Source organism: Canis aureus, chromosome 18, assembly GCF_053574225.1.
Source record: "Canis aureus isolate CA01 chromosome 18, VMU_Caureus_v.1.0, whole genome shotgun sequence".
NCBI classification, from domain to species: domain Eukaryota; kingdom Metazoa; phylum Chordata; class Mammalia; order Carnivora; family Canidae; genus Canis; species Canis aureus.
In genome coordinates, this window is record NC_135628.1 from 23,173,955 (window position 1) to 23,201,910 (window position 27,956).

Sequence of the window (27,956 nt, forward strand, 5' to 3'; positions counted from 1 at the left end):
TGGTGTAAGTACATGATAGGAAGCCAGGGCTCACTCTGCCACTGCCCTACTCTCACAGGCAACTAACTGGATGTCTATCTTTCTAGAATAATACACATTATTTGTAATAAAAATAGGATTTTACTATATACTCTGTAAGGAAATTGCTTTCTAAAAAACTTAGTGTATTAGGGATATCTTTACATTCCAGTACATATAGAATTACCTTATTCTTTTGAATGCTAGACATAGTATAGATGTACCCAGAATTTAATTAATTCTTTGTTAATGAACATGTAGCTTACTTTTCATTTTTTCTATATACAGGTCTATTGAGATGTTGATATATTGTTGTGTATGGATGCAGTCACTCTATAGGATAAATTCCTCATAATGGAATTAATGGCCCAAAAGGAATGTATTTAAAACCTCTTCCCATACTCTTGTCCAAACTGGGTATTTATAATTAATTCTTTTAATTGTGTCTTGCTTAGAGAAAGGCCTTCCTCACACTAGTGCTATAAAAAAATCCCCTATATTTTCTATTACATTGTTTCATGTTTTTTAAAAATTCTAATTTTTTTCAATTCAAGGATCAGCAAATTACTATCAAATCCAGTCTGCTGCCTGGTTCTGTGAATAAAGGTTTATTGGAACATGACTACACCTATTATTTATGAGTTATTGAATGCTGTTTTTGAACTACAAGGACAGAGTTGAATATTTGAGACAGAAATCGTATGGCCCATAGGGGCAAAAATATTTACTGGTCCTTTTTAGGATATGTTGTCTAATATCTAGAATTTATTTTATTCTTTGTTATTATGAAGCAGGAACTAAACTTTATCTTACCAATCGTCATAAAACCATTCAACAAATGGTTCTTTTCCTTGCTGATATGAAATGCCATCTTTGTCACATAACAACTTTCTGTACATCCAAGGCTGGGTTTCCTTCAGGTTCTATTCTGTATCATTGATCAGTTGGTCTTTTCCTGCATAAATGCCACACTCTTTATTTCTTTAGTTTAATGCCTCTTTTCCTTATGGTTTTTATAATTTTTTATGTTTGGTAGAGCAAATCTTTACTTGTCCCTTTCCAAAAAGATTTTTTATATTCTTTTTTGTTTTCTCTTTCAGATGAATTTTAGACTCTCCTTGTAAAGATCTCAGTGGGGTTTATTATCATTATTTTATGGACTGTAATTTAGAAGAGAATTGAAATCCTTACACTATTCTAGGACAGTGACAATTTCCCCACTGCTTCACTCAATTACATCAAATATTATTTGATATCAAATATAATTTGATATCAGTGCCAACTGATAGATAATAATGATGTTTCCTTCCAATCATTGATAAAGCAGGTTTTTTAGATTATTACTTTCCCTCTTTTTTTTTTTTCTTACTACATGGTAAGATGAAGCTCTACAAGTGATAGAGGCAGAAGACAGGATTTTACTACCTCACCAGTAGTACAGATTCTTATGCTGTAGAAAACATTTTTAACAACTGGTCAATTGAAAGATCCCTAAAAATAAGATCTTCAGCAAACATCCTCTTGACTTAACATTGATGCTCCAAAACGCTCCACCATTTCCTGTTGCCCAAATGATAGTCTGCTACATGCTGAGTGTGCAAGTCACAAATAGTCCTCTTCATGCCGACAAGGCCCACAAAGGGCAGCAGACGCAGCCCCATTGCAGTCCCTTTCCCTTGATCATAATAGTTAGCCCCCCTTCCCAGCTCCCTTGTGTCCACCCTCCACATTGGCAGGGCAGGAGTTGGATTGTCAGGTTGGATTCCCTGATATGCAACCTCTGAGATAGGGATTTGTGGGCAGGAAGTTCCTTTGCGCATGCTCTAGCATTTGAATGGAGGGAGAAACTGAACTACCACACAGTCACAGAAAAAGCCTCTGCATGAGTCCTACCCATAGCTCTGGAGCTGGAATGGCCCTTCAAAGTTGTCTCAAATTGGGGCAAGGAGCCTGCATCTTTCTATCTCTGCAGTGAGTAGTCATGGATGGAGGCTACCCCAGGGAGAGGGCATGGCCTTGGGCAAACAGTTCTCAGCTGAGGGCAATTCCCATTGAGAGACTCAGCCAAGGGGCACCTGGGTGGCTCAGTGATTGAGCGTCTGCCTTTGGCTCAAGTGGTGATCCCCAGGTCCTGGGATAGAGTCCTGCATCAGATTCCCTGCGTGGAGCCTGCTTCTCCCTCTGCCTATGTCTCTGCCTCGCTCTCTGTGTCATTCATTCATTCATTCATTAATTCACGAATAATAAATAAACTTTTAAAAAAAGAGAGAGAGAGAGAGAAACTCAGCCAAGCCCCCTAGCACCTAAGGAAGATGAGAACCTACTTCCAGAAGGTGGGATCTGGGCAGCACAGCCTAGCATCAGCTGCAGAGCTACTGACTTTTCTCACATCTCTCAGCTTTCTTTTTCTTTCTTTCTTTCCTTTCTTTCTTTCCTTTCTTTTTTTTTTTTTTTTTATAAATTTTTATTTATTTATGATAGTCACACAGAGAGAGAGAGGGGGGCAGAGACACAGGCAGAGGGAGAAGCAGGCTCCATGCCAGGAGCCCGACGTGGGATTCGATCCCGGGTCTCCAGGATCATACCCTGGGCCAAAGGCAGGCGCCAAACCGCTGCGCCACCCAGGGATCCTCTTTCTTTTCTTTCTTTCCTTTCTTTCTTTCTTTCCTTTCTTTCTTTCCTTTCTTTCTTTCCTTTCTTTCTTTCTTTCCTTTCTTTCTTTCTTTCCTTTCTTTCCTTTCTTTCCTTTCTTTCCTTTCTTTCCTTCTTTCCTTTCTTTCCTTTCTTTCCTTCTTTCTTTCTTTCTTTCTTTCTTTCTTTCTTTCCTTCCTTCCTTCCTTTCCTTCCTTCCTTTCTTTTTTCTTTTTTTCTTTCTTTCTTTCCTTTTCTTTCTTTCTTGATTTTATTTATTTATTCATGAGAGACACAGAGAGAGAGAGAGAGAGGCAGAGACACAGGCAGAGGGAGAAGCAGGCTCCAGGCAGGGAGCCTGATGTGGGACTCAATCCGGGTCTCCAGGATCACGCCCACCCCCGGGCTGAAGGCAGCGCTAAACCACTGAGCCACCGGGGCTACCCGTCTCCCAGCTTTCTATAAGCTGAGAACTCAAATACCTTCAGGTGCACTAATCAGCTTTGGTATTTAACCTTTCACATGTAGTTAACATTTCGTTTCTCCCAAGCACATCCCAGAATCACAAGCTAAATATCGAGGAGAAACAACTCCAGAACTGTGTTTTTACTAAACCCCCAAAACTGTATTATTCACAGAAGAAAAAAAAAGCATTCGATATTTTTTTAAATAAAGAGGAATTCTTTTTTTTTTTTTTTTAAGATTTTAGCTATTTACTCATGGGAGACACAGAGAGGGAGGCAGAGACACAGGCAGAGGGAGAAGCAGGCTCATGCAGGGAGTCTGACGTGGGACTCGATTCCCTGTCTCTAGGATCTAGGCTCTAGGATCAGGCCCTTGGCTGAAGGTGGCACTAACCCACTGAGCCACCCGGCCTGCCCATATTCAGTTGTTTTTAAGAAAATTTTACATTGTCAATGAGCTAGCATTATGGGATGTTTTTTTTTAATATATATGAGAAAAAACTGCACAGATTACAAAGATATTTTACAAAGAATCAACAATTGTGAAATTACTCATGTGGTCTTCGATAATAACAGCATCAATAACAATTGTGACCATCATTTATATGGTGCTTCAGTGTTTCCAAAGTACTTTCATATCACCAACTTGCTGAGTGTCAGGGGAGGCAGGAATTGTTATAAAGAATGTGAGGCTCAGAGAGGTAGGGTAGCCCATGCCTCTGCGTGAGCCTGCCACAACCAGAAGATGCCACAAGTTTGGTTGTCTCTAGAGTCCTCCACCTGGCCCTCTACTTACTCTTTCCTCTCGTCCCCAGCTCTAGCCCATCCTCACCTGGTCCAGGCTCTATGCTTTTCCCTTGTTGGTACACATTAAGTGCCCACATTTCCCAACAATGATCTTCCGTCTTGGGAAGGACCCATGCCTGCTTCACCTTTCTCTATTTATCTTTACTAAAACCTGCTCTTATCCAGCTGTCCCTAAGAAAGGGACTCATAAACTATTTCATACCTAGCTATTAATGCCCATCAAAGATGAACAAACTGCCTTTTAAAACCACCCCAGGTATGTATTATCTTTTAACAGGATCATACTGTGTTGGAATATAGAACAGGTTAATGAAGAAGAGGTTTTGGAGGGGGCCTTTCCAGTTGCCTATCCCCACCCCATTCATGTTATTTTACTGCTCTATTAATGAAGCATTAATCACATAGAGCTCTGGACTTGAAGTCAAAAAAAATTTGAGTGGAGCCCCCATTCTTGGGTAGATACTTAACTTTGCTGGCCTCCACTTTCCCACCTCTTAAGTGAGAAGATTGAATTGGTATTTCATTTTGCAGGCAAATCTGCACTGTTACAGCAGTTTTTGAAAACTATGGCTAGAGAAACTTGTAGTGGTGATGGTCTAAGGATGATGCCAAGATCTCTTCACCCTATAGGTCTCACATCACTGGCCACCAGGGGCCCAGAAGTTCCCCTGGTACATTGGAGCTGCACAGCACATACGCCACCAGCTAATATTGGTGACTGGCTCTTCCTTGTATGTACAGCTGTCATCACATGTTTTACTTTGGCTCGTCCTCAAATATGTGACAGGCATATCATTGAAATGGCTCCAGAGGCATTTCTCCTCTCAGTGATCCATCTTTTAAATGCAGTCCCTTCTGTCATTAATGCTGTTTTATGGCTCTAGGGAAGGGGAGGGGGAGTACTTCCCAGAACAAAGAAGATAAAGGGGGAAGGGATAGTGACACAGGAGCATCAGATAGGAAGGGCAACAGAGGACCTTTGCAAGGAAAAGAGCAAAATGTAGACAAGGTAAGACTAGAGTTCAGAAACTCCTGCTCTTTGGGGTTAACTCAGTGTGTATGGCAGAGGGGAAAGGGGGGCAATGAGAATATAAGAAGCCCAGAAAAGTGAAAAGGTTGTAGGATGTCCTGCTCAAACAAAGGTACCCAGACATAGAAGAGATGTGGTGATATGGAATATTTAGGGAGCAGAGGGCTAAGAAAATCCCCACTGCTTTCCTGTGTTCTGAGCATGGCAGGGAAAGGATCTACAAGTTTTCAGGCCACAGGGAAGGCAGTCGAGTATGCCAGCTGTGACTCATGCTAAGGGGAAAGGTGAAGTGTCCCTCTAGCAGAGGGCTGAAAGTAGGCTGTCCAAGCTGTCTACTGAGATTCACAGCCAGGTCTCAGAAGATCGGCAGCACAGTGAGAGGCAAGTGCAGGCTCAGTCAGATGGGACCCACCAAGCTTGGGCTATCACGAGAGAAGAGATCACAAGTTATTCCAGCCCAGAACACTTCAACAGCGGATAGAGTGAGGGTAGAGGCCATTGCTGCCTGGACTTCAGTGGTCATAAGTGACAGCTTCTTTGGGGCCCAGGAAAAGTCCCCAGAGAAAGATAGCACTTGGGCCAAGAGTCCTCAGTCCTTATTCCAAGACCAAGCTTCTCCCTGCACTTAGATTATATGTGGAAGGGGTGCCTGGGTGGCTCAGTTGGTTAAGCAACTCCTTCAGCTTGGGTCATGATCCTGGGGTCCTGGTATCAAGCCCTGAGTCAGAACAGGCTCCCCAGTTCTGCAGGGAGTCTCCTTGTCCCTCTCCCTTTGCCCCTCTCCCTGCTTGTGTTCTCTCTCTCTCTCCCTCTCTCTTCCAAATAAATAAATAAAATCTTTTAAAATTTTTAAAAAAGATTATATCTTGGAAGGAGGAAGAGGAACTTCTGCAGGAAAGAACCAGTCCAAATATGGAGTTCAAAATTTAAATTACCTACCTAAAATGCAGAGAAGATTGAGTTACAGTCAATTGGAAAGTTTAACTCTACTCACCATCAAGGGGAATGATACCCTACAAGGAAATTTAGTTCTAGTAAGGTGGAATAAAGAAATCCTACCACCTTTATTTTTATACATCTGAGACACAATATATGCCACAAATAAATTTCTTTACTATGGGTGAGAAAAGCAGCCCCCTATCACATTCTGGCAAATCTCAATCTTAGAAAATACAATGTTAACGATGTAGAACATCACTTTTACATCTCTATTGTAATTTCTCTACAGGAACCTCACTGTACCCCTTCAGGATGGAGTTAGCATTCAGAATATTGTTTTGAAAAACTACCAACCAGATGTCTTAGGGACTGATATCAGGAACAAGATTTGATAATTCCTAACAAGTCCATGATTTTTAAAGCCCCTTCTAACTCTTGACACCTGTGGAATTCTGACACAGATTGTCAGTGTGAAGGAATGGGCAGGGAAGTGGCTGTCTTTTCCATGTATCACCTCCCTTTGCCCATTAACAGCTGAGATGTGGGGAAATGAAGGCTACCTCAAGGGGAAACATGCTGCATTCATTATACATGAGTTGCTACACAGAATTCAGTACTCTTTAATTAGATTAGATTTAAAAGGAGTTTAAAGCAAGACCCCATTTAGATCTTCCAAAAACAATGACAGACTACTGTTTTAGAGCAACCTCATAATCTGAGACTCAGAGACTGAATCATTAATGTGTTGGGGGTTGTGAGTGAGGGACAAGTTAGGATGTGCATCTTTATTAAAACACGACCCTCAGGGATCCCTGGGTGGCGCAGCGGTTTAGCGCCTGCCTTTGGCCCAGGGCGTGATCCTGGAGACCCGGGATCGAATCCCACATCAGGCTCCTGGTGCATGGAGCCTGCTTCTCCCTCTGCCTATGTCTCTGCCTCTCTCTCTCTCTCTGTGTGTGTGACTATCATAAATAAATAAAAATTAAAAAAAAAAAAACACGACCCTCAAATAGCTATTTATTGCAGATAAAACAAATAATGAAAGGATGGAATGAAAAGGATAAAACTATGCCTACTAGCTTGGCTTGTCTGCCCGTGCCTAGGCTCTGAATGAAAAAAAAAAAAAGTCTCTACAGGAAACTAAAACTCTAAATTGTACATCATATGGGTTAGAAAGTTAGATTATATTACCCCCCAAAATCCAGGAAACACCAAACAAAGAAATTAAAATAAAGTGGTTGGTAATTCCTTTGGGCACCTGGCAGGTGCAAACACAAAACTACTTTTAAGGAATACTTCCTCAGCCAAGTTGTAGGGAGTTTCTATAGCAAGTCAAATAAAAAAGAAAAGTGAGAGTAAGAAAATCTGACACTCTGAGGAAGTAGCACCTCAAGGACTTAAAATACAAGCCAACAATCTAAAACAATATGTAACACAGATATATTTAAGATAATTAGAAACATAAAACTGAATCAAAATCCTAAGAATAAGGCACTATGAAAACATAGAAAATTCCAAAATAGCAAGATAAGAATAATAAATACAGTAATAAATAAACTACAATTATTAAAATTAAAGCTCAGTGATGGGTTAAGCAAAAGACTTGCTGCAGGGAAAGTTAGAAATTAAAAGGCAGATTTGAAAAAATTATTCAGAATATAGCATAAACAGGAAATAGATGGGAAATAGAGAAATTTAAAATTTTAGAACATAGAATGAGAAGGATTATTCAAGAAAACTTTAAAACAAAAGAAAAGAGAAAATAAGGGGCAGGCAACATTTAAAGAGATAATGTCTGTGAGTTGATAAAAGACATAAAACCTTACATTTAAAAACACCAAAAAACCCTAAAGACTGCACCAGAAAAACTATTAGAATTTATAAATGAAGTCAGTAAAGTTGCAGTATACAAAATAATACAGAGAAATCAGTGACATTTTGATATACTAGCCATGAAGTATCAGAAAGAGAAACTAAGAAAACAATTCCATTTACAATTACACCAAAAAGAATGAAATACCTAGAAATAAATTTAACCAAGGGGGTTAAGACCTATACTCTGAAACTATAAAATACTAATGAAAGAAATTGAAGATGACACAAACAAATGTGAAGATATTCCAGCTCATGGATTGGAAGAACCAATACTGTCAAAATGTTCACACTACCCAAGGCAACCTATAGATTCAGTGTAATCCCTATCAAAATACCAACAGCATGGGAGGTCTGGGAGGCTCAGTGGTTGAGCATCTGCCTTTGGCTCAGGGCATGATCCCGGGGTCCAGGGATCGAGTCCTGCTTTGGGCTCCCTGCAGGGAGCCTGCTTTTCCCTATGCCTACGTCTCTGCCTCTCTTTCTGTGTCTCTCATGATTAAATAAGTAAAATCTTTAAAAAAAGAAATACCAACAGCATTTTTCACAGAACTAGAACAAATAATCCTAAAATTTATATGGAATCACAAAAGGCTCTGAACTGCCAAGGCAATCTTAAGAAAGAAGAACTAAACCGGAGGTATCACAATCTCAGATCTCAAGAATACTAACTACAAAGCTATATTAATCAAAACAGTACTGGTACAAACATAGATCAATGGAAGAAAATAGAGAGTCCAGAAATAAACTCATGCTTATGTGTGCAATTAATCTATGACAAAGGAGGCAAAGATATACAATGGGGAAATGACAGTCTTTTTAATAAATGGTGTTGGGAAAACTGGACAGCTACATGCAAAAGAATGAAACTAGACAACTTTCTTTTTTTTTTAAATTTTTTTTTTTTTATTTTTTTTATTTATGATAGTCACATACAGAGAGAGAGAGAGGCAGAGACACAGGCAGAGGGAGAAGCAGGCTCCATGCACCGGGAGCCCGACGTGGGATTCGATCCCGGGTCTCCAGGATCGCGCCCTGGGCCAAAGGCAGGCGCTAAACCGCTGCGCCACCCAGGGATCCCTAGACAACTTTCTTACACCATATACCAAAAACAAGAAAAAAAGAAAACCCTCAAAATGGATTAAAGACCTAAATGTGAGACCTGAAACCATAAAACTCCTAAAAGAACATACAGACAGTAATTTCTTTGATATCAGCCTCATCAACATTTGTCTAGAGATGTCTCCTCAGGTAAGTGAAACAAAAGCAAAAATAAACTACACCAGAATATAAAAGCTTTTGCACAGTGAAGGAAACCATCAACAAAACAAAAGAGTAACCTACTGAATGGGAGAAGATATTTGCAAATGATATATCTGATAAAGGGTTAATATCCAATATATATAAAGTACTTATACAACTCACTACAAAAAAAATAATAATAAAAATGGGCAGAGGATCTGAAGAGACATTTTTCAAAAAAAGACATACAGATTGCCAACAGACACATGAAATGGTGCTCAACATCATGCATCATCAGGGAAATGCAAATCAAAATCACAACGAGATATCACTTTACACCTGTCAGAATGACTAGACTCAAAAAGATAAGAAATAGTAAGCATTGGCCAAGATGTGGAGAGAAAGGAACCTTTGTGCACCATTGGTAAGAGTGCACGTTGGTGCACCCACCATGGAAAACAGTATGGAGGGGCTTTAAAAAATTAAAAATAGAAATGTCATATGATCCAGTAATTCCACTACTATTTACCCCCAAAAAACCAAAACACTAATTCAAAAAGATATATGCACCTCTATGTTTATTGTAGCATTATTTGCAATAGCCAAATTATGGAAGCAGCCCAAGTGTCCACTGATAGATGAATGGACAAAAAAGCTATGGTACATATACGCGATGAAGTACTTTTTAAAAAGATTTATTTACTTATTTGTTCATGATAGACAGAGAGAGAGAGAGGCAGAGACACAGGCAGAGGGAGAAGCAGGCTCCATGCAGGGAGCCTGACGTGGGACTCGATCCGGGGACGCCAGGATCTCGCCCTGGGCCAAAGGCAGGCGCTAAACCGCTGAGCCACCCAGGGATCCCCTACATGATGAAGTATTACTCAGCCATTAAAAAGAATGAAATCTTGCCATTTGCAACAACATGAATGGACCAAGAGGGTATTATGGTAAGTGAAAGCAGAAGTAAACAAAAAATTATTAAATATGGGTAAATATAAATAACCATTGACCATATAAAAGAATGGAAATACTAATGCCTATCTTGGGAGAACAAACCAACAAACTGGCTAAAGAGGGTTATTGGAGTTAAACTCATTCTAATGTCCTTACTTTGTTCGGAAGGATAAAAAATACAATATGCAAACTAGTGGAGGAAAAAAAGAGGAGTAACAAACTTAATTTATTCCATAGAAGGCAAGAAACAGGAAAAAAGAAATAAAGGAAAAGCATCACCAACACAATAAAATAAGATGGTAGAAATAAATCTAAATGTATCAATAATCATGGTAAATGCAAATAGTCTAAACTTGCTAGTTAAAAGAGCTTACTACCTACTTTTTAAAAAACTTTATTTTGCTAAAAGAAATATATAACTAATGGTTTGGAGAATTTAATGGCTTGGAAAGGATGAAAATAAATAGGCAAAAGAAGATAGATGAATACCAATTTTTAAAAAGCTAGTGTAGCTGTGTTAGTATTAGACATGCTGGACTTTTGGGAAAAATGTATTTCAGGAATAAGGATGTGTCAGTGCATAATGATAAAAAAATCAAGTCTTTCCTAACACCAAAGTCTACCTTAGCAGTGCTCCATGCTGCCTGTCCCTCATGACCATTGGGATCAGATGCAGTGAAACAACAGATGACAATTCTACTAACAGAAAGATGATTTTCAATCCCCATAGGTTATCAAACTGTCCTGAGTTGGAGTGCCAGCTCCACAGCTTACCAACTTTATTGCCTTATTTCATTTTGCCTTTCCATGCCTCAGTGTCCTCATATATAAAATGTGGCCAGCCATACTTGCCTCTCATGGTTTGTATGAGGATTAGAATAATTAAAGTAAATAAAGGGCCAGTTTATACTAGCTTCTCAACAAATGCTAGCTCCCTAGTACCCAATTTCTTTCTCTCTCTCTCTCTCTCTCTTTTTTTTTTGGGAAGAGTTCATTTATTTATTCATGAGAGAGAGAGAGAGAGAGGCAGAGACATAGGCGGAAGGAGAAGCAGGCTCCCTGCAGGGAGCCCAATGTGGGACTGGATCCTGGGACCCCAAAATCACAACCTGAGCCAAAGGCAGACAGACACTCGACCACTGAGCCACCCAGGTGCCCCTGTACCCTATTTCTTATCACCAAAAGCAAAACCTGAAAAACATAACTTCAGAAGGCAAACTGCTATTTAGGATTTCAAGTTGAATCATTTTTCTTATAAAGAGTCAATTATCCATGAAATTAAATATTTATGCATTCACAGAACCAATGTATTTATAATGTTAGAATATGAAAGTGCCTGGTCTAGAAATTATAAGACTTTCTTAATGTCTTCACAGCTCATGTTTTTCTACTACGGGAATATTATAAAATTACCTTTTACAATTATGTAAAGAGAATAGTGTACTATAAGGTCAATTAGGAAAATAGCATGCAATTGAACAGTTACATTCAGGTGTGTAAATGCTCATGGTTGGAATAGATGCTCACTTGGAAGTAGTTCAGCATTTGGAGCATGTTTTCTTTTTCTTTCTTTCTTTTTTTTTTTTTAAAGATTTTATTTATTTATTCCTGAGAGACACAGAGAGAGAGGCAGAGACACAGAGGGAGAAGCAAGCTCCTCGCAGGGATCCTGATGTGGGACTCAATCCTGGGACTCCAGGATCATGCCCGAGCCAAAGGCAGATGCTCAACCGCTGAGCCACCCAGGCATCCCTGGAGCGTGTTTTCTGTTAAAACAAGAGCACAAATGGTTATTTCTTTCCAAAGTGGGGTGACCAACTGTCATGGTTGACCTGGAACCAAGAGGCTTCCCAGAATGCAGGACTTTCAGGGCTAAAACTGGGAAAGTCCTGGAGAAACCAGAATTTTTTTGGTCACCCGACCAGACCAGCACCCCAAAACTGATCGGCCTGCATCAGTTCAGTTGCCAGAACTGGTCACAAAGATCCTGCTTTCCCTGCCCACTGTCAGTCTCTCCTGTTTCTCCTGCCAGTGGGCACAGCACTTGATCTCTGACAGTCACCTGAGGCCCCAGATGCTGAAACTCCTCTAGGGTCTGTGTGTGGGAAACAAAAGAAATGCCTCCTTTCTATTCTACTTTGTCACTCAGAACCTACTACAGCCTGTTCTATGCCAAAAATGTCACTTCCAAAAACATGGCTCTTTGAGTTTTGTGTACTTATTCTTCTTACATTGCAACCCAAAATGAGTCTCTCATTTTCAGGGTGGAGGTAGGAGCATTAAGAGAGGATTAGATGTCATTTTATCCCCTCCCTGGTCTTTGTGCTCTCATCCTACCTCCTATCTGTATCAACTCAGATGATCGATATCACTCTGAGATGACAATCGATGCTCACTCTGAGATGGATGGCCATTCATTATGTCCCCAGACAGGCACCTCAGAATTCTACTTGGAGCTTGCTTCAGCACCTGCACAGACTTTCTTCTAGGAATATAACATAGCTAATAATGACCTTGAGATCTACAAAAGAGCAGCCTATTGAATAACTGCCATTCACCAAGTCCACTTCAAATGACACTCTACTCCCTACACATACTAGTGGAAATGAGTTCAGCCTCCCCTGTTCTCCCATAGCAATTACTTTCTGCTCCTATTTAAACTTCAATCATGATCTGCCTCGTATTACAGTCACTTAAGCATATGTCTATCTCCTTCATAAATTGTTAGGTCTTTAAAAGCAGAGAAACTGTCTCACTCATCTTTATATCACTCTCAGAACCAAGCAGAGTATCAGTCACAGAGAGACTATTCAATGAATGTTTCCGGAATTGATAACATCCTTGAGACTCTAGAAACTCATCAGAGATCAGCTTGCTCTATTTTAACTTGGTCAATAATTCAGTCTGTTCGAAGGAATTACTATATTAAATATGTTCTGCCAACATTGCTTATTCTTGCATTAAAATTTACAGACCAGTTCATTTAATAGGTCGCTATGATTCAAAAAGATTTGGTAGTGATAGAAAAAATGGAGGAATCAGAATAAATAAAATTCAAATTTTTCTAGGCAAACTTTCATTGAAAAATCATTTGAATGATGCTGTTCCCTCCAATAGATAACACCCAAACAGTAAGGTGTTACTTAGTGAGAAAAAAGGGTAAAATATGATTTTTATATTCTACTCAGAGGCTCTCATTTCAACTTTAAATTGCCTCATAATACAATACTATAGCAGCCAAATCAATGAGTAAAGTCAAATTTCAAGTGAATACACTGAACAAATCAAGTTTCAAATTCAATTAACTTCTGCGAAAACAAGTTGGGAAGTAAAGGAATCTATGTCTTATTTATTTATTTATTTATTTATTTATTTATTTATTTATTTATGACACAGAGAGAGAGAGAGAGAGGCAGAGACACAAGCAGAGGGAGAAGCAGGCTCCATGCAGGGAGCCCGATGCCGGACTCGATCCCGGATCTCCAGGATCACGCCCTGGGCTGAAGGCGGCGCTAAACCACTGAGCCACCCAAGGATCCCTCTATGTCTTATTTAAAAAGTCTTTTTTTTAAAAATGCCCAAACCCTTTACAAGTTTAAATATCAAAATTGCCTAAGGACGAAAATAGTTGTTAGAGGCACCCTATATTAGAGTTACTAATATACGTAATATTCTAATATGACATATTGTAATCTGTCAATACATTAACAATGTTAAGTGGTAACAATTTGCAAAAGCTCCAAAATTATCATTAGCTCAAAGCCAAGGAAAAATTATTCATAATGCAAAAGGCATTTCAGAGAGTTTTGGTACTACATATCCAAGGCTGGAAAAAAAGTTATTCCTAAGCTTGACAATAAAGGTAATCCAAGGTGGATCAAACTCCTGAGATGTCAGGAAAGAAGAGTCTATTCAATCAGTAACTTTAAAAGTGCCAGGAAGCTAGGTTTAAACAAACTCCTATACTTTTGTCAAGGCCCTGCCATAAATGGCACGTGTGCATCCTGAAAGGATCACAAGGAATCCTTTGAGGTTGTTCACCAAACACTGCATTTGCAGTGGCTCCTCTGGGATCACTCCCAGGCATCACCATCAGCTCCAGATGGAACTGGCTCTCACTGAGCACCTACTGTGGGTCAGGCAGTAAGACAAGCAGCATCACAGAGTCATCCCATTCCGGTAATTGTGAAGTGTTTCAATCCTGCAGTATTAAAACAAGTTTAAATTGATAGCTATTACTTAGCACTCTAAAAAATGAGCTCAGATGACATATACGATTGATTATGTGTTATCCCATTCCAATTTTTTAAAAAAGGAAAAGATTCTGTGTGATTTCACACTGTACTAATTTTTCTAATAGGCAGAAGAAAAGGCAATCATTTAGTTGTGACAATATCATAATCCTTCTACCCATGAACCACAATAAAAGAATATTTCACAAAACCATCTTGTTCAAAAGGCGGTTTTCCTTTATGGTGATAGAAAAAGGTATTTGTTTAGTTCTGAGCATTGTAATTGATTCCAATGTTCTGCAAGGAAGAGAAAAAATATTTTCTGTTGCCTCATAGTAATAACTATATAAGCATAATGTATATGTATTGGAAAGAAAGAGCAGACAATGAATAAACTGCCATCATATTTGCTTTCCTGTCATCAGCCAGGCCATCAAGTCTGTATGTGGGCCTATCTCAGGAGTGCGTCAGGCATTTTTACTTAGCAGGAAGCACTATACCATAGTGTGCAAGTCCCAATCCAATACTGATTTTCCCTTCTCTTTATATCTGCTTCTCTACCCTGACCCTTATCTAGAAAGGGAAAAGAGGCTAGTAGATACTAAGAAAATCAAATTATTGCATAAGAAATAGTAAGTCATTTTCTTCCTGAATTAGGCAGTAGAAACAACCCTACAATATTTATTTCCTGAACTTGTAAATTCATTGATAAGATCATATTTAGACATCTCAGGCTGAGAAGTCCAGTCCTGATTTGGCTGAATGAAGGGTATTATTAGAGGTACCAGTTGGCCCCTGGAGCCAGTTTATGGAAAAGCAGGTGGGATTGGGGGTGGGGAGGAAAGGAGCAATGGTGGGGAGAAGAGAGCTAGAGATGGGACTTGCTTTCACAGCAAATGGGATCTTCCCTTTAGAATAGTAACTTACAGGTCGAGGCCTTGCATATGGTCAGATTCAAAGTATGGGCATCAGGAATAATTAAAAAGCACTCAAAGTATATATTCTGTCTCCCACCTGTTTATCTTCTACCTTTATCTTGCTATTCTTCATCTGGCAATTGGTACTCCTGCTGTGAACCTCAGCTCAGGCATTAGTATGTCCAAGACATTCAGCCTGCTTCCTCCACTCTCTCCAGCCTTGGGCAGGAGCCCCTTCATGACTCCTGAAACACCTTCTGCCCACTTCTTATTAGAGAAGGAGGAGATATCTCTGCCCCTGAAATTGGGAATAACAGCTATGAAGGACCCTTTCCTCTATTTTCATTCCTATCCCCCTTTACTTGGTAGAATCTGCTTGATTGACGATACCACAGTATACCCTGTGGGCGGGGACACTGTGTCTGAAGTGACTTGCATTTACCAATGCCCCTTCTTCCTCTACTGCTAGATGTGACAAGCTGGCTCTTCTTGCCTACCCATCGGTTTGGTTAAGTGGATCTAAGAGTCTGCCCCATATTCCTCTCTATTCCTGTCATGCTCCACCAGGATGCTGAGATTTGCTATGGGCTACAGGGGTACTTTAGAAGCTCAGGCCTTAGCCAGGCCCCCTGATTCAGCTTAGGGCAGCCCTACATTTAGCCTCATTGGGTACTTGCCCATCTGGCACTTTGTTCCACGTTGGCAATTGATTCTTATATCTACAGTTCTTTTGTCAGGAAAATGCAAAGGGAAGTATAAGTGGGTAGGTTCTAGCACCTAACTATATCCCAAATCTCTAACACTCCTATCTTTGCACTTCCAACAATACACTGTAAATATCTGTCTCCCTCATTAGATGGTAAGTTCCCTGAAAAACTATTATTGATCTTTATATCCCCAATGCTTAGTACAATGTCCGATACATAGTAGGTGCTGACAAACTGTTGAATGGATGAATGAATGGATAAATGAGCTTGGCCATCCTTGGACCTACTTCATTGACCCACTCCTGGCCACTCTGCCCCTGTTTCTATCAGATAGTCCCCTGACCATTCCCTACACAAGCTCTGGGTGACCCACCTCTATGTTCAACCTGGCTCAACATCCACATTCTCTAGTAAGCCTTTTCCAGCTAATTCTGCCCACATTCATTTTCTTTTCTAAATGCCTTTTGCACAATTTAGTACTTTGTTATACTCTGTTTTAAGCATGCTAGAGTTATGTTCTTAACTAGGCTATGTACGACCTGAGTGTTGGTGGACCTCTTCCATGAAACATCATCAGGTAGGGCAAAGTTTGAGAACAGAGAACTGCTCTCTAGTCTCCCTACCTTGAATGAGATGGGGGAAGTCATTTACTTTCCTTGGGCCTCAGTTTCCTCTTCTATGAAAATGAGGGAATAATCATCTCTTTGGGTGTGTCATGAGTATTATAAGGAACAAAATAAAAATACAATGGCATCTGCAAAAACCTTATACACAATCAATGCCTCTTTGAATGTAGAATAGAGTTTGGATCAGCGGAGACCCTAATAAATGCTTGGAGATTTATTTGATGATGATGATGTCACCTACAGGCATCTCATTTTAATGAAGGTTTGGTTGTTCTTACTCTAACTCTAAGGATTATTATTATTTGCAATGATAGATGAATGATCCAGTACCTTTACTCCTATCCCAAGGAGGGTCAGCAGACTGAAAATGTTTGAAAAATATTACTAGGGAATCTCTTGGAATGTAGTTTTGCAATTTATAAATGTTTGCAAATTTATATTTCTTAAAATGAATTCTTGTTTATTAGGGATATCTTAATCTCTTTGGGCTGCTATCGCAAGTTACTATAGATGAGTGGCTTAAAAACAACAAAAATTTATTGCTCACAATTCTGGAAGCCATAAAGTCCAAGATCAAGGCACCAGCAGATCTGTTGTCAGGGGAGGGCCTGCTTCCTGATTCATAGACAACCATCTCCTTCCTCACTGTGTCCTCTTATGATGGAAGGGATAAGGGAGCTCTCTGGGGTTCTCTTTTAAAGGACCCTAATCCCATTCATGTGAGCTTCACTCTCATGACCTAATCAATCTCCTAAAGACCCCACTTCCAAATGCCATCACCTTGGGGATTAAGATTTCAAAATCTGAAAGGATACAAACATTTAGTCTCCAGCAAGGGAGTTATAATCCAACACAAGAATTATCAAAAACTCCATCCTTATCTATTCCCCTACTATTACTTACTTGTAACAATATCTTAAGTTGAATTTTGATCTCAGTATAAGCTTACACAGAAAGTCGGGCGGACTTATGATCCCCATTTCATGAGTGAGAACTCAGAAGTTTAATAAACTTGAAAGTCAGAAGGCCTGGAAGCCACTGAGTCAGGACCACAGGGCTCACATGGTGTGAAGGTTCAATTCTCTTTCTAGTAAGATAAGGCAAAGAGGTGAGATCTCAAGGCCTGATTTATAGGTAAAACAAAGGCTGTTTAATCTTTACCCTTTGGGGCATTTAGATTTGGTAGGATAAGAGGTTTAAACTTTCGTTTCAAAATGAAATTCCCAGGTTATTTTTCAAGGGTTTATATACATCATATCTATTTGCTCTGGTCCCTGTTACGGGGAGTTCTGTGATTAGTGATGAATATTCAGATTATCTGTGCTGCCAATTGAAGTTTTCAGTCAACTTGTTTTGCATAGCATTAACTTCAGTAAAGAAAATCTCCAAATATACTAGGTTAGTAAATAACTTTTCACATTGTGTGTTTAGAAATTGTGACTTACCAACATTTTAAGATTTTTTTTAAAGCTTTTATTTATTCATTCATGAGAGACAGAGAGAGAAAGAGGCAGAGACACAGACAGAGGGAGAAGCAGACTCCATGCAGGGAGCCCGACGTGGGACTTGATCCCAGACCCCGGGATCATGCCCTGAATCAAATGCAGGTGCTCAACCACTGAGCAACCCAGGCATCCCAACATTTTAAGATTTAAAACAAAAAAAAAAGCTTTACATTTTGATGTAGTAGTTCCCGATCCCCACCCCACCCCCAGCCCTTTCCCAGTGGAGGGGAGGGCAAGATATGTTCTAGGACCCCCAGTGGATGCCTGAAACCATGAAGAGTACTAAACCCTGGATAGACTATTTTCTTCTATGCATATAATACCTATGATAAAGTTTAATATATAAATTAGGCACAGTAAGAGATTAATAACAATGACTAATAATGAAATAGAACAACTATAACAATATACTGTAATAAAAGTTATGTGAATGTGGCCTCTCTCTCTCTCTCAAAATATTGTACTATGCTGTACTCACCCTTATTCTTCTTGTGAGATGTGAGATGATAAAATGCCTACAAGGTGAGATGAAGTAAGGGGAATGATATAGGCACGGTGGAGTAAAGTTAGGTTACTAGTGACCTTCTGACGATTCGTCAGAAGGAGGAGCATCTCCCAGACAGCTGTTGTCCGCAGGTAATCGAAACTGCGGAAAGTGAAACTGCAGATAAGGATATTTAGTTTAAAGCCCAAACTAACAAAAATCAGGCCAAATTTAGGAAAATCACAGAGCAGATTCTTTGAAGGGAATTATGTTTTGTAGTATCACTGACTTCAGTGGCTGAAGAAGTAGATTTTATTATATAGAGAGAATATTTTATATACTGTAAGATTCCCTAAGACCTGTTATATGGGGGTTTTGTAAGCAATTTTAAAGCAGCACATAAAAATATTTTTTACAGTGCAGTTCAAAGTACAAATATAGGATGTGATCATTTTCTTTGCCTTAGAAATTATATGTAAGAATCTAATAACATAAAAGTTAAACTAAGCCCATGCATAGATACATGAAAGAAAGGGAAAGTTTAATAACCTTTAGCTGAATTAATTAACATTATACCCCATGTTGTGTGAAAAGGTAATCATTCCTACTCAGTGTATTTCTGTCTAAGACTCAAATTCTGAGTGTAATGGCCTAAATAAACATACAGATCTGAGCTGTCTGATATGATAGCTGCTGGAAACATGTGGCTATTGAAATTAAAACCTGATAAAATTTATTTATTTATTTATTTATTTATTTTATTTTATTTATTTTTTTTTTTAAAGCCTGATAAAATTTAAAAGTAAGCTCCTCATTTGGTCTTGCTACATGCATGTGCTCAAAAGCCATACATGGCTTGTGGTAACTATATTAGAGAGGACGTATTGCAGAAAGTTCTACTAGCAACCCTTCCTGCTAATAGTATCGGCTAACTAGGTTAACAAGGATTTCATATGCATGTGGGGGAAAGTTCAGCCAATTATTCCAAATTAGCATGCCCCTGCATGATATTTCCAAATGCTTTTATTGTTATACACACACACACACACACACACACACACACACACACAGAGCTGAGTCTTGATCATCATAAATCAACGTATCTTTATGTCTTCCATAGTCACTGCTTTAATATTGGTGAAACAAACTTTGAACCTGCTACTTGAGTGAGAGTGTGATATAATGAATAACTTAAAATAATTCTCACTATTGCAACAACAGATTTTTCATTGAGGAGCATAACATTTTTGAATGCTTGGTACTTTATTTAAACACACATATATACAAGGACGTCAAAGGGAAACTGCACAGTTGAGCACATTGGCTGCATGCATTGGGAGGATAGGCAGATTCTGGTTTTATAGGATGAAATTTGGGTTGAAAAATAGGCAAAGACCGTAGAGCAAGTTTCATTTCCCATCACCACATAGAAGGGTCATCCAGCCTGTCAAACATAAGAAGCAAAGCATGTAAGAGAAGTGTCCCAACTTCTTGGGAGGTTTTCAAAAGTGAGACATTCAGTTCTGAACCAAAAGATGATCAGAAACGGTTGAAAAGTCTCTTGTTGGCATTCTAAACAGAAGGTCATGTGCATTATCAGAGCGAAAGACAGTGGAATAATATGCAAAGACCCAGCTGAGTAACTTTCACTCATGTTCATGGGAGTCTCAGGCAAATCTCAGAGGGAGTATTTAAAAGGCTCTGTATTTATCAAAGGAGCTGAAGAACTCTGCAATATTTCTGAAGATCAAAACTGTGGGAATCACACAAAATGGTAACAAGGAAGTTAATGTTACTCAACTCTGAATATGCTTCTTTTGTTTTCCTGCAAGGCTTTTTATGTAGTTAGATGCGATTTTTATAAAGAACTCTTTTTAATAAAATAGTATTCACAGGCAACCTCAAGGCTCTCAACTTTTGCCTCCTCCAAACCGTACATAATTGAGACTGTCCATCAGGGTGCAATTAACACTATTTCATGCACCTACCATGGGACTTTAAGACACAAAACAAAGAGTAGCAGCAAGGTTGTTAAGTCTGGATGGTTCTTTTTCTTACCCGAAGTACGTAAGGTTTACCCTAAACTTTTTACCATGGTAAACTTCACACATCTGTCAATGAAAGCTTCAAGGCATCTATTGTTCGAATAATCAATAATAATCTTTATGGATTAAAATTAGGATTAAAAATCATCCTTATGAATTTTCCACCTGCTTCCCTTCCATTTGCTGTTTAAATCTGGTTGATACTTCCAGAGACAAGAGCACTGGGGTTTTACTCCAGTCCAAATTGTTGTTTCCTTCAGAGAAAACAAACCTGACAACTCTAGACCTGTACCTTTGCCCTGGCTGGCCATTTCACAAGACAACAGAGGGATGGTGGGAGGGGAAAGTAAGTGGCTCAGTAGGTCACCCCACTTGTTCTCCAAGGAGAACCTCTATGAAGAGTGACTCGACAGTCACACTGCCTGAGCAAGAGTTCTAGTGACCTCTTCTGGGGAACCTGGTTCTTGACATTGTCAAGCTCTGGGTTTAAGGCAGACAAGTTCCCACAGAAATGGATGAACTATGTGCCCTGTGATCTTCCTCAGGGGAGAGGCAGGAGGCATAGGAGAGAAGGGCCAGGAAGTTATGAAAATGGAGGAGAATCAGGTTGCTTTCCAGCAGCTCTCGTTGCTCATTGTCCAATGTTTCACACCAGCTGTTGGTAGGCACCTCTTCCCAAGACAAGTCCACATTCCAAGAAAGCCCCCAAGGTCACAGACAAGTCCCTAGGAATATTATGTCCTTAACATTCATTCCTTGAATGCAATAGTCATTATGTGATACTTAGCTTCAAATATGTCAAAAATGAAACAATAGATGCCCCTTTCACACCCCACCACCAAGATTTCATCTATGAAATGAGGAAGACTAGAGTAAGACCCATGAGTAACACTTGCAGGACATCTAGCTAGACACTCCAAATATTGTATGAAAATGAAAGATTCCCCTGGCTAACGATGGACTGTTGGTCATTTCAATGTAGAGATGAGGATTTAGTCTGTGTTCTCTCAATTCTAATCTGGTTAGAAAATCTGTATAGTCTTTTCTGATTTAAAATTTTCAAAGGAGCACCAAATAATCTAGGGTAAAAAAATAATACCCCACAGAAATTCAGAGGTTTACAAATTATTACATGAAAAGAAAGGCCCTAGGGACACCTGGGTGGCTCAGTGGTTAAGCGTCTGCCTTTCACTCAGGGAGTGATCCTGGAGTCCCATATTAGGCTCCCTGCATGGAGCCTGCTTCTCCCTCTGCCTATGTCTCTGCCTCTCTCTCTCTTTCTCTGTGTCTCTCACGAATAAAAAAATAAAATCTTTAAAAAAAAAAGAAAGAAAGAAAAAGAAAATTAAGGCCCTCACTGCCCTGCTCCATCTCCATTTCTGCCCAAATGCTACCTGGTCTGGAAGACCCATTCCAATCTCCCCACCCCCCAACTCCCTCTACCCCCTGCCACTAGGCAGCCCTCTGCAATTTCCCTCTCTTGTGGCATCCATCCTGAGCTCTGCAACAATGTCCCCACACAAGCCTTTCATACCTAGTTCTGGGAACGTTTTCTGTGCTTTCTCTCATCAAGAGGTCTGAAATCAGTGTTTCAGGGCTAGATCGTTTTCCATACCTAAAAAAAAAAAAAAAGAAAAGAAAAAGAAAGAAAGAAAATCTTTAAAGCAAATTTGAAATAGTCATAAAAAGAAAAATATTTAGAAAAAAGGAAGATAGTGTCCCACGTAGTTGATCATCTGCTAACACGTAATCTAGGTGTATGAAGCAGACTTTATCAGAAATATGATTTCAAATTACATATAATTTTGCTTAAATAACAATGTAGCAGATTATTTGAACCAATCAAAATTCCTAGTCAAATCCTTGCCTTTTCATACTACCACAAACAATACATAGACTTTTATAACTAAGTGACAGGAAATAAAAATGCATCACAGTATGATTTTTAAATGTTTCCATAATTAGTTAATTGGCTATAGTTCTGATGATATACAGCAGTTTAAGCCTCAACAAAGAGACCAGATGATATTTTGGAAATAGCCCTAGGGAAAAAAATCAGCAGACAGCAGCTCCAGACCCACCTGTGTCTTCGAATCTCAGTTTTCTCATTTGTAAAAATAAAATCATAACTCATGCTTAAATTGGAGTCTTTGTGGAAATCCAATGTGAGTCACAATGTTTTCAAAGCGACAGAGTAAAACACAAATGCAAGTTATTACTAGTGAAATGCACCCATTCTTACAGAAAGTAACAACCCTTGGTCCTATGTTTTCCATATTCATTTAGGGTACCAAAAGCTAACAGCCTTCTCTCATGCTGTGATTTTAATCTGCCCTGTGAATATAAGGGAATCTCATGGATCCCTGGAAAGACCATGGAATCTTAATGGTCTTTTTTCTCCTGCAGCCGGATGTGGATAGGACTATATGCAAGGGTGAATGCAAGGGTGGTATATGCTACTTGCTCCAGGTAAATAAGTACACTGGTCTTTCTCGGTTTCTTTCTCTCTCTCTCTGTCTCTATCTTTCTGCTGAAGTGTCTGACAAGTCTCTAGGAAGTTATATTTTTCCCTTTCTCAGAAAAGGCTTGCATACCAGAAGCCACACTGTTCACAAATGAAAAACTAGCCTGGATTGTACGTGTAGTTACCACATACAGCAAAACAAAGCTATCAGAAGGTACACCTCCAACTGCCTATCGGGTATGATTAAACTTAAATTTGGGGGGAAGATTTCCTATTATTGCTCCTTTGCTGGGACTTAAGGAAGCAAAAACAAACTGCGCCCCCCATCATTTGTAAGATTTCCTCAAGATCTTCTGGAGTTGTGGTACCAAACCCTTAGTCTAAACTGCTGCTTATACCTATTTATTGTATCCATCAGTTGATTTTATTCACCTTAAAACTCTTGAAGAGCCTTAACTCATTATCTCCACCATGCTCCTGTGAACAGAGCTAGCTACTATTTTCTCCAGTTTACTGGAGAAATTTAGAATAGCAGGATCTGTGGTCATAGAGTGGCACCCAGGACAACATTGTTCACTATTCTTCTTCTCTACTTACTTCTGGATTATCCTTCTTCCCCACTAGGCTTTAACTGTCAAAGATAAAGTCTCCAGGGAAAAAATTCTCAAAGCTGGCTTCACATTAGTATCAGCTGGGAAGCTTTTAAAACCCAGGTCCCCCCACCCTACCCCAAGGTTCTGATTGAATGGGTCAGGGCTGTAGTCCAGCACTAATATATTTTAAAAGTTCCCCAGGTGATTCCAGTGTGTGACCAGGATGGAGAAAGATTAACCTAGGGCTGAGTTTCTCCACCTTGGCACCACATATGACACTTTAGGCTAGAAAATTCTTTGTTACAGAGGCCGGCCTAGGCATTGCAGGATGTTTAGAGCATAAGGTGAGTACCAGTCGAGAACCACTGATTTAGGAAACTGTAAAAGCCACGTGGTAGATCCACGCTCTAGAAGAAATGATGCAGCTTTCAGAAGCAACAGACTGGGAACATACAGCTTAAAAACGTGGACTGAGGGATGCCTGGGTGGCTCAGCAATTGAGCATCTGCCTTTAGCTCAGGGCATGATCCCAGAGTCCTGAGATAGAATCCCACATGGGGCTCCCCTCTAGGAGCCTGCTTCTCTCTCTGCCTATGTCTCTGCCTCTCTGTCTCTCATAAATAAATAAAATCTTTTAAAAAAAATGGACTGAGTAGAAAAAGAGAGCAAAGAGAATGATATCAGACCACCATTTGTGCCAAATGAAAACATATGTTCACAAATGACACCATAACTTTTAAATACAACCATGTGCATATGATTGGGTGTGTGAGATGATAAGGCAATGAGAGTACGGAATGGAGACAATGGGTGCCAATGATAAGCCTCTGGTGAATTCTAAGAAGGAATTTATGTGAAAATGAGGCAGGAAACTCTGGTTCAGAATCAACACATTCCCACCTATCCTGAATCTCTTCCCCTGAAACTCAAGCCCCTTTCCCTTTTTTTTTCCTCATCAAAGATACTGGAGATCACACTGGATGCTGATGGGAGTGACCACGTCCGAGGAAAATCAGTGGGAGTGCTCCAATTTCATCACCCCTAAAAAGAAAAGCCTTCATAAAATGTTCTTAGATTCATGACCTGTAAAATGGAGATAATTATACCCACTTCAAGGCTTTGAGGTAAAGACAAAATGAACGCCTAGGGAAACATTTTGAAATGCTAATGCTTTATACAATGATAAAGCTTTATAGCAATCTACTGGGTTATAACCGACAAACTAACCAACAGCGTTTTTCCTACATAAACGACAATATTTTTTTTTTTATTTGAACAAGTTCTTTTATCTGCTCTATATGACAGCATAAGCAAGAATTTGAAGCAATTAACTTTCTGAGAAGTCTACTTGGATATAAAACATTATTGCCTTTTTGCTCATTAAAATGAACAGACTTCCAGGTTTACAAATCAATACTATTTAATTCAGCATTTTATGTATTTCTGATTCTCTGTAAACAGAGACTTTTTCAAAAGCTTTTTAGGATGTCATACCCCTTTTTGATGAAACAGGAAAAAAAAACTTATTTAAGAAATGTAAATTCTCCCCATTTTGAATCGTTCCCAACTATTCCCTGACTTACAAATAGTAAAAAGTGTGGTAAAAGCAAAAACAAACAATAACACTTTACAAAACGTAATTTAGACATTTTTAACATTAATGTTTTTAAAGGGCTCTCCTTTCTTAGCCTATTAAGGTAACTTGATCCCAGTAATTAAGACATTAAATGACTTAAAACTAAGATAGAACTAAGATAAACCAATTGGAAACAAATTTTAAATTCTATATTACAGTTTGGATGTGATTTTTTTTTTTGCATAAATATTTGATGTTGAGAGTGAAAACATGGCATTCAATTTTAGTTTTCTGAGGGCTCAGAATAAAGTTTACAATTTTTCAAATTCCATGTAATCCCTGGGTTTATCCCAGAGTGACTAGTTTCTTCTTAACAAACCACTAAGTGGGCACTTCCTTCTCAAAACTCAACCCGCCAGAAGATGGGGAAAGTCTATACTTTAGATCAACTGTTTTCATGCTAAGTCTCAATTATCTCCAGGATTTTAAAGTAAAGGGCTGAGACTGAAAAAACAAACAAAAGAAAACAAAACACTGCACAGAAGAAAAGAGCTCTGTTTGTCTTTTCTTAAATATTGTCATTCAATTTGTTCTGGGCAGCTTGGAAAATCTGGCAATGTCTTTGGCAACCCAGCTGTTTGCTGGTTGGTGGTGGTGATTGCAGCTCCTAGACACTCCGCTCACCCTTCTCCCTACAGCACTTCTCTGGGGCACTCCTGACCAAGTTTAGGGGGTCCTTTCCCATCCAGATTTCCAAACAGTCCCCCCAACTGCTCTAAGAACAACAACAACAACAAAAAAGAGCAGGGAGTGAGGGGGGCAAGATCGCCAGCCACACAGCCTAGGGAACCTAAATCTGGGGGGTCACGATTTTGTAACTATGGTCGCAGAGGGAAAGCGTTCAGGGCTCTGGGCAATTGTTCACGGAGAACTGAGTACGTGCCTGATACCGTGCTGCCCAGGGGTCCAAGCAAGAAAAAAAAAAAAACAAACAAAACCCTGGTCCCTGTCCTTTGACATCCCCGGGATCTCGGGTTTGGGGCCAGGGCGCTCCGGGCGTCGGTCCCCAGGAGCCCACCCACCTCTGCCTGGTGATGAGGTTGATGTAGTGTCGCAGCGCTGAATAGTATCTGGCCATGTCCTCCGCCGGCGCGTCCTCCCCGGGGTTGTCCGGCTTGGAGGGGTACGCCTCGGCCAGCGCGCCCAGGCACACGAGCAGCGACAGGGCGAGGGTCAGTCCGGAGGGCCCCAGGCGCTTGCTACCCAGCATCTGCGGGCACAGGGGGCGCAGCGGGGAAGAGCGGGGCTGGGGGACGCACGCCTGGACCCTCCCGCCCGGGTGTCCCTCGACGCCCCCTCCCCGCGGCCACTCGCGCCCCCCGGCCCGCGCTCGGCCCAGTCCCCAGGGGCAGCGGAGAGCCCTGCGCTGAGGGCGACCCCCGCCCGCTGCCCCCGAGAGGTCCGCGCGGATTCCGTGCAAGTCGGGGGCCGCAGGGGCCGCGCGCAACCAGGGGCGCCGGGTCAGACACTTTAAAGACAGACGGAGCAGTTCCCCCCGGTGGGGTCGGGGTCCTGGCGCTTTCCCACCCTCTTTCCCAAACTCCTGTCGGAGGGGAAAAGTTTCTTCTCGCGGTCTGTCTTGCTGCGAGAGAGACCGTCCTGGCTGAGATTCCTTTGGGGGTGACAATTTGGGGGAGCGAGGCGAGAACTGCTCTCCCGGCAGTCAATCTCGGGATCCCAAGGATCCGGGAGGAGGCAGGGGGCTTCCGAACCCCGGGGATGCTTCGCTCGGGGCGGGGGGGGGGGCGCAGCCCGGGAAGCCTCCTTCCAGGCGGCCAGCCCCGAGGAAAGTGCGAGCTGCCCGGGGGCTCGGGGTCGTGTCCCCCTCCAAATGCTCCAAAAGGTAGCCCCGAGGGACCGCGCGTGAAGCGCAGTCGGAAAGGACCAGAAGGAGCAAGCGGAGTTCGGCCTCCGGGAGCTGCCGCCGCGCGTCGGGGCCCGAGAGGACGGAGCGCGGCGCGCAGGGGCGGGGAAGCGGGGCGCGACCCCGGAGCTCCCCGAGGGCGAGCCGGCGCCGTGTCCCCGCGGCTGGCGCCCCCAGGGGAGCGGGTCCGGCACTCACGGTGGCGGGCGTGGCCGGGCGGCGAGGGCTGTGCGGTCCCGGGGCGCCTGTCCGAGGGGTGAGCGCCGGCGGACGCGGTGCGGAGAGCGGGGCGCAACAGGGCTTTTATGGCGCTCCCTCGCGGCGGCAGGAGGGGCCTCGGGCGATCACGTTCGGTGACTCCCACCCGCCGCTTCCCGCCCCCGACTGGCGGGGGCGGCGGGGAGGGGGGCCGAGGCCGCAGTCGCGCGAGCCGCCGCTTCTGGAGCCGCCCCCCGCCCCCCCCCCGCTCCTCCACCCCCGCCCTGCAGGGGGCCCCGGGCAGGCGAGAGCGGGCGCTCGTCACCCCCCGTCCAGTCCCGCTGGAGATGGGAGCAGCCCAGACCCTGTGTGTCGCCCGTCACCGGGACCTCCGACCGGCTGGGCGCTAGGGTGGGGGACGCGCCGCCTCCAGCGGTGGAGCATCCCCGGGACGCCCGCCGCAGCGACGCGGGGCACCAGCCCGCAGCCGGGACCCCTCCGTGCACCGATCTCCCTGCGCGGAACCTGGCGCGGGGCGCCTGTCCCAGGGCGAACGGCCCCCTCCGCCCCTCGGGGTCTTAGAATGGGATCCTGTGGCTTCGGGCCCTGCCCCCGCTTTCTTTGCGAGTGGACCAGCCCACCCCAAGTCCTCGCCCCAACGCGGGGACTCCGGCTCCATCAGGGCTGAAAGGGTGGCGCTTGCAAAGTCTTCAGAAACGCGACGC

The 27,956-nt window shown here is 41.6% G+C and overlaps 1 protein-coding gene across 1 annotated transcript; it reads right to left on the bottom strand.

Annotated features, from left to right (window-relative positions):
- Positions 1-19,675: 19,675 nt before the first annotated feature.
- On the bottom strand, positions 19,676-27,391 carry NPY (neuropeptide Y). The gene is made up of 4 exons (XM_077856504.1): positions 27,232-27,391; positions 26,192-26,379; positions 22,011-22,091; positions 19,676-19,875 (listed from the first exon to the last, which is right to left on the bottom strand). Exons 2-4 carry the CDS (start codon positions 26,377-26,379, stop codon positions 19,851-19,853), a joined length of 294 nt encoding a protein of 97 aa, XP_077712630.1. The 5' UTR covers positions 27,232-27,391; the 3' UTR covers positions 19,676-19,850.
- Between the last annotated feature and the right edge of the window lie 565 nt (positions 27,392-27,956).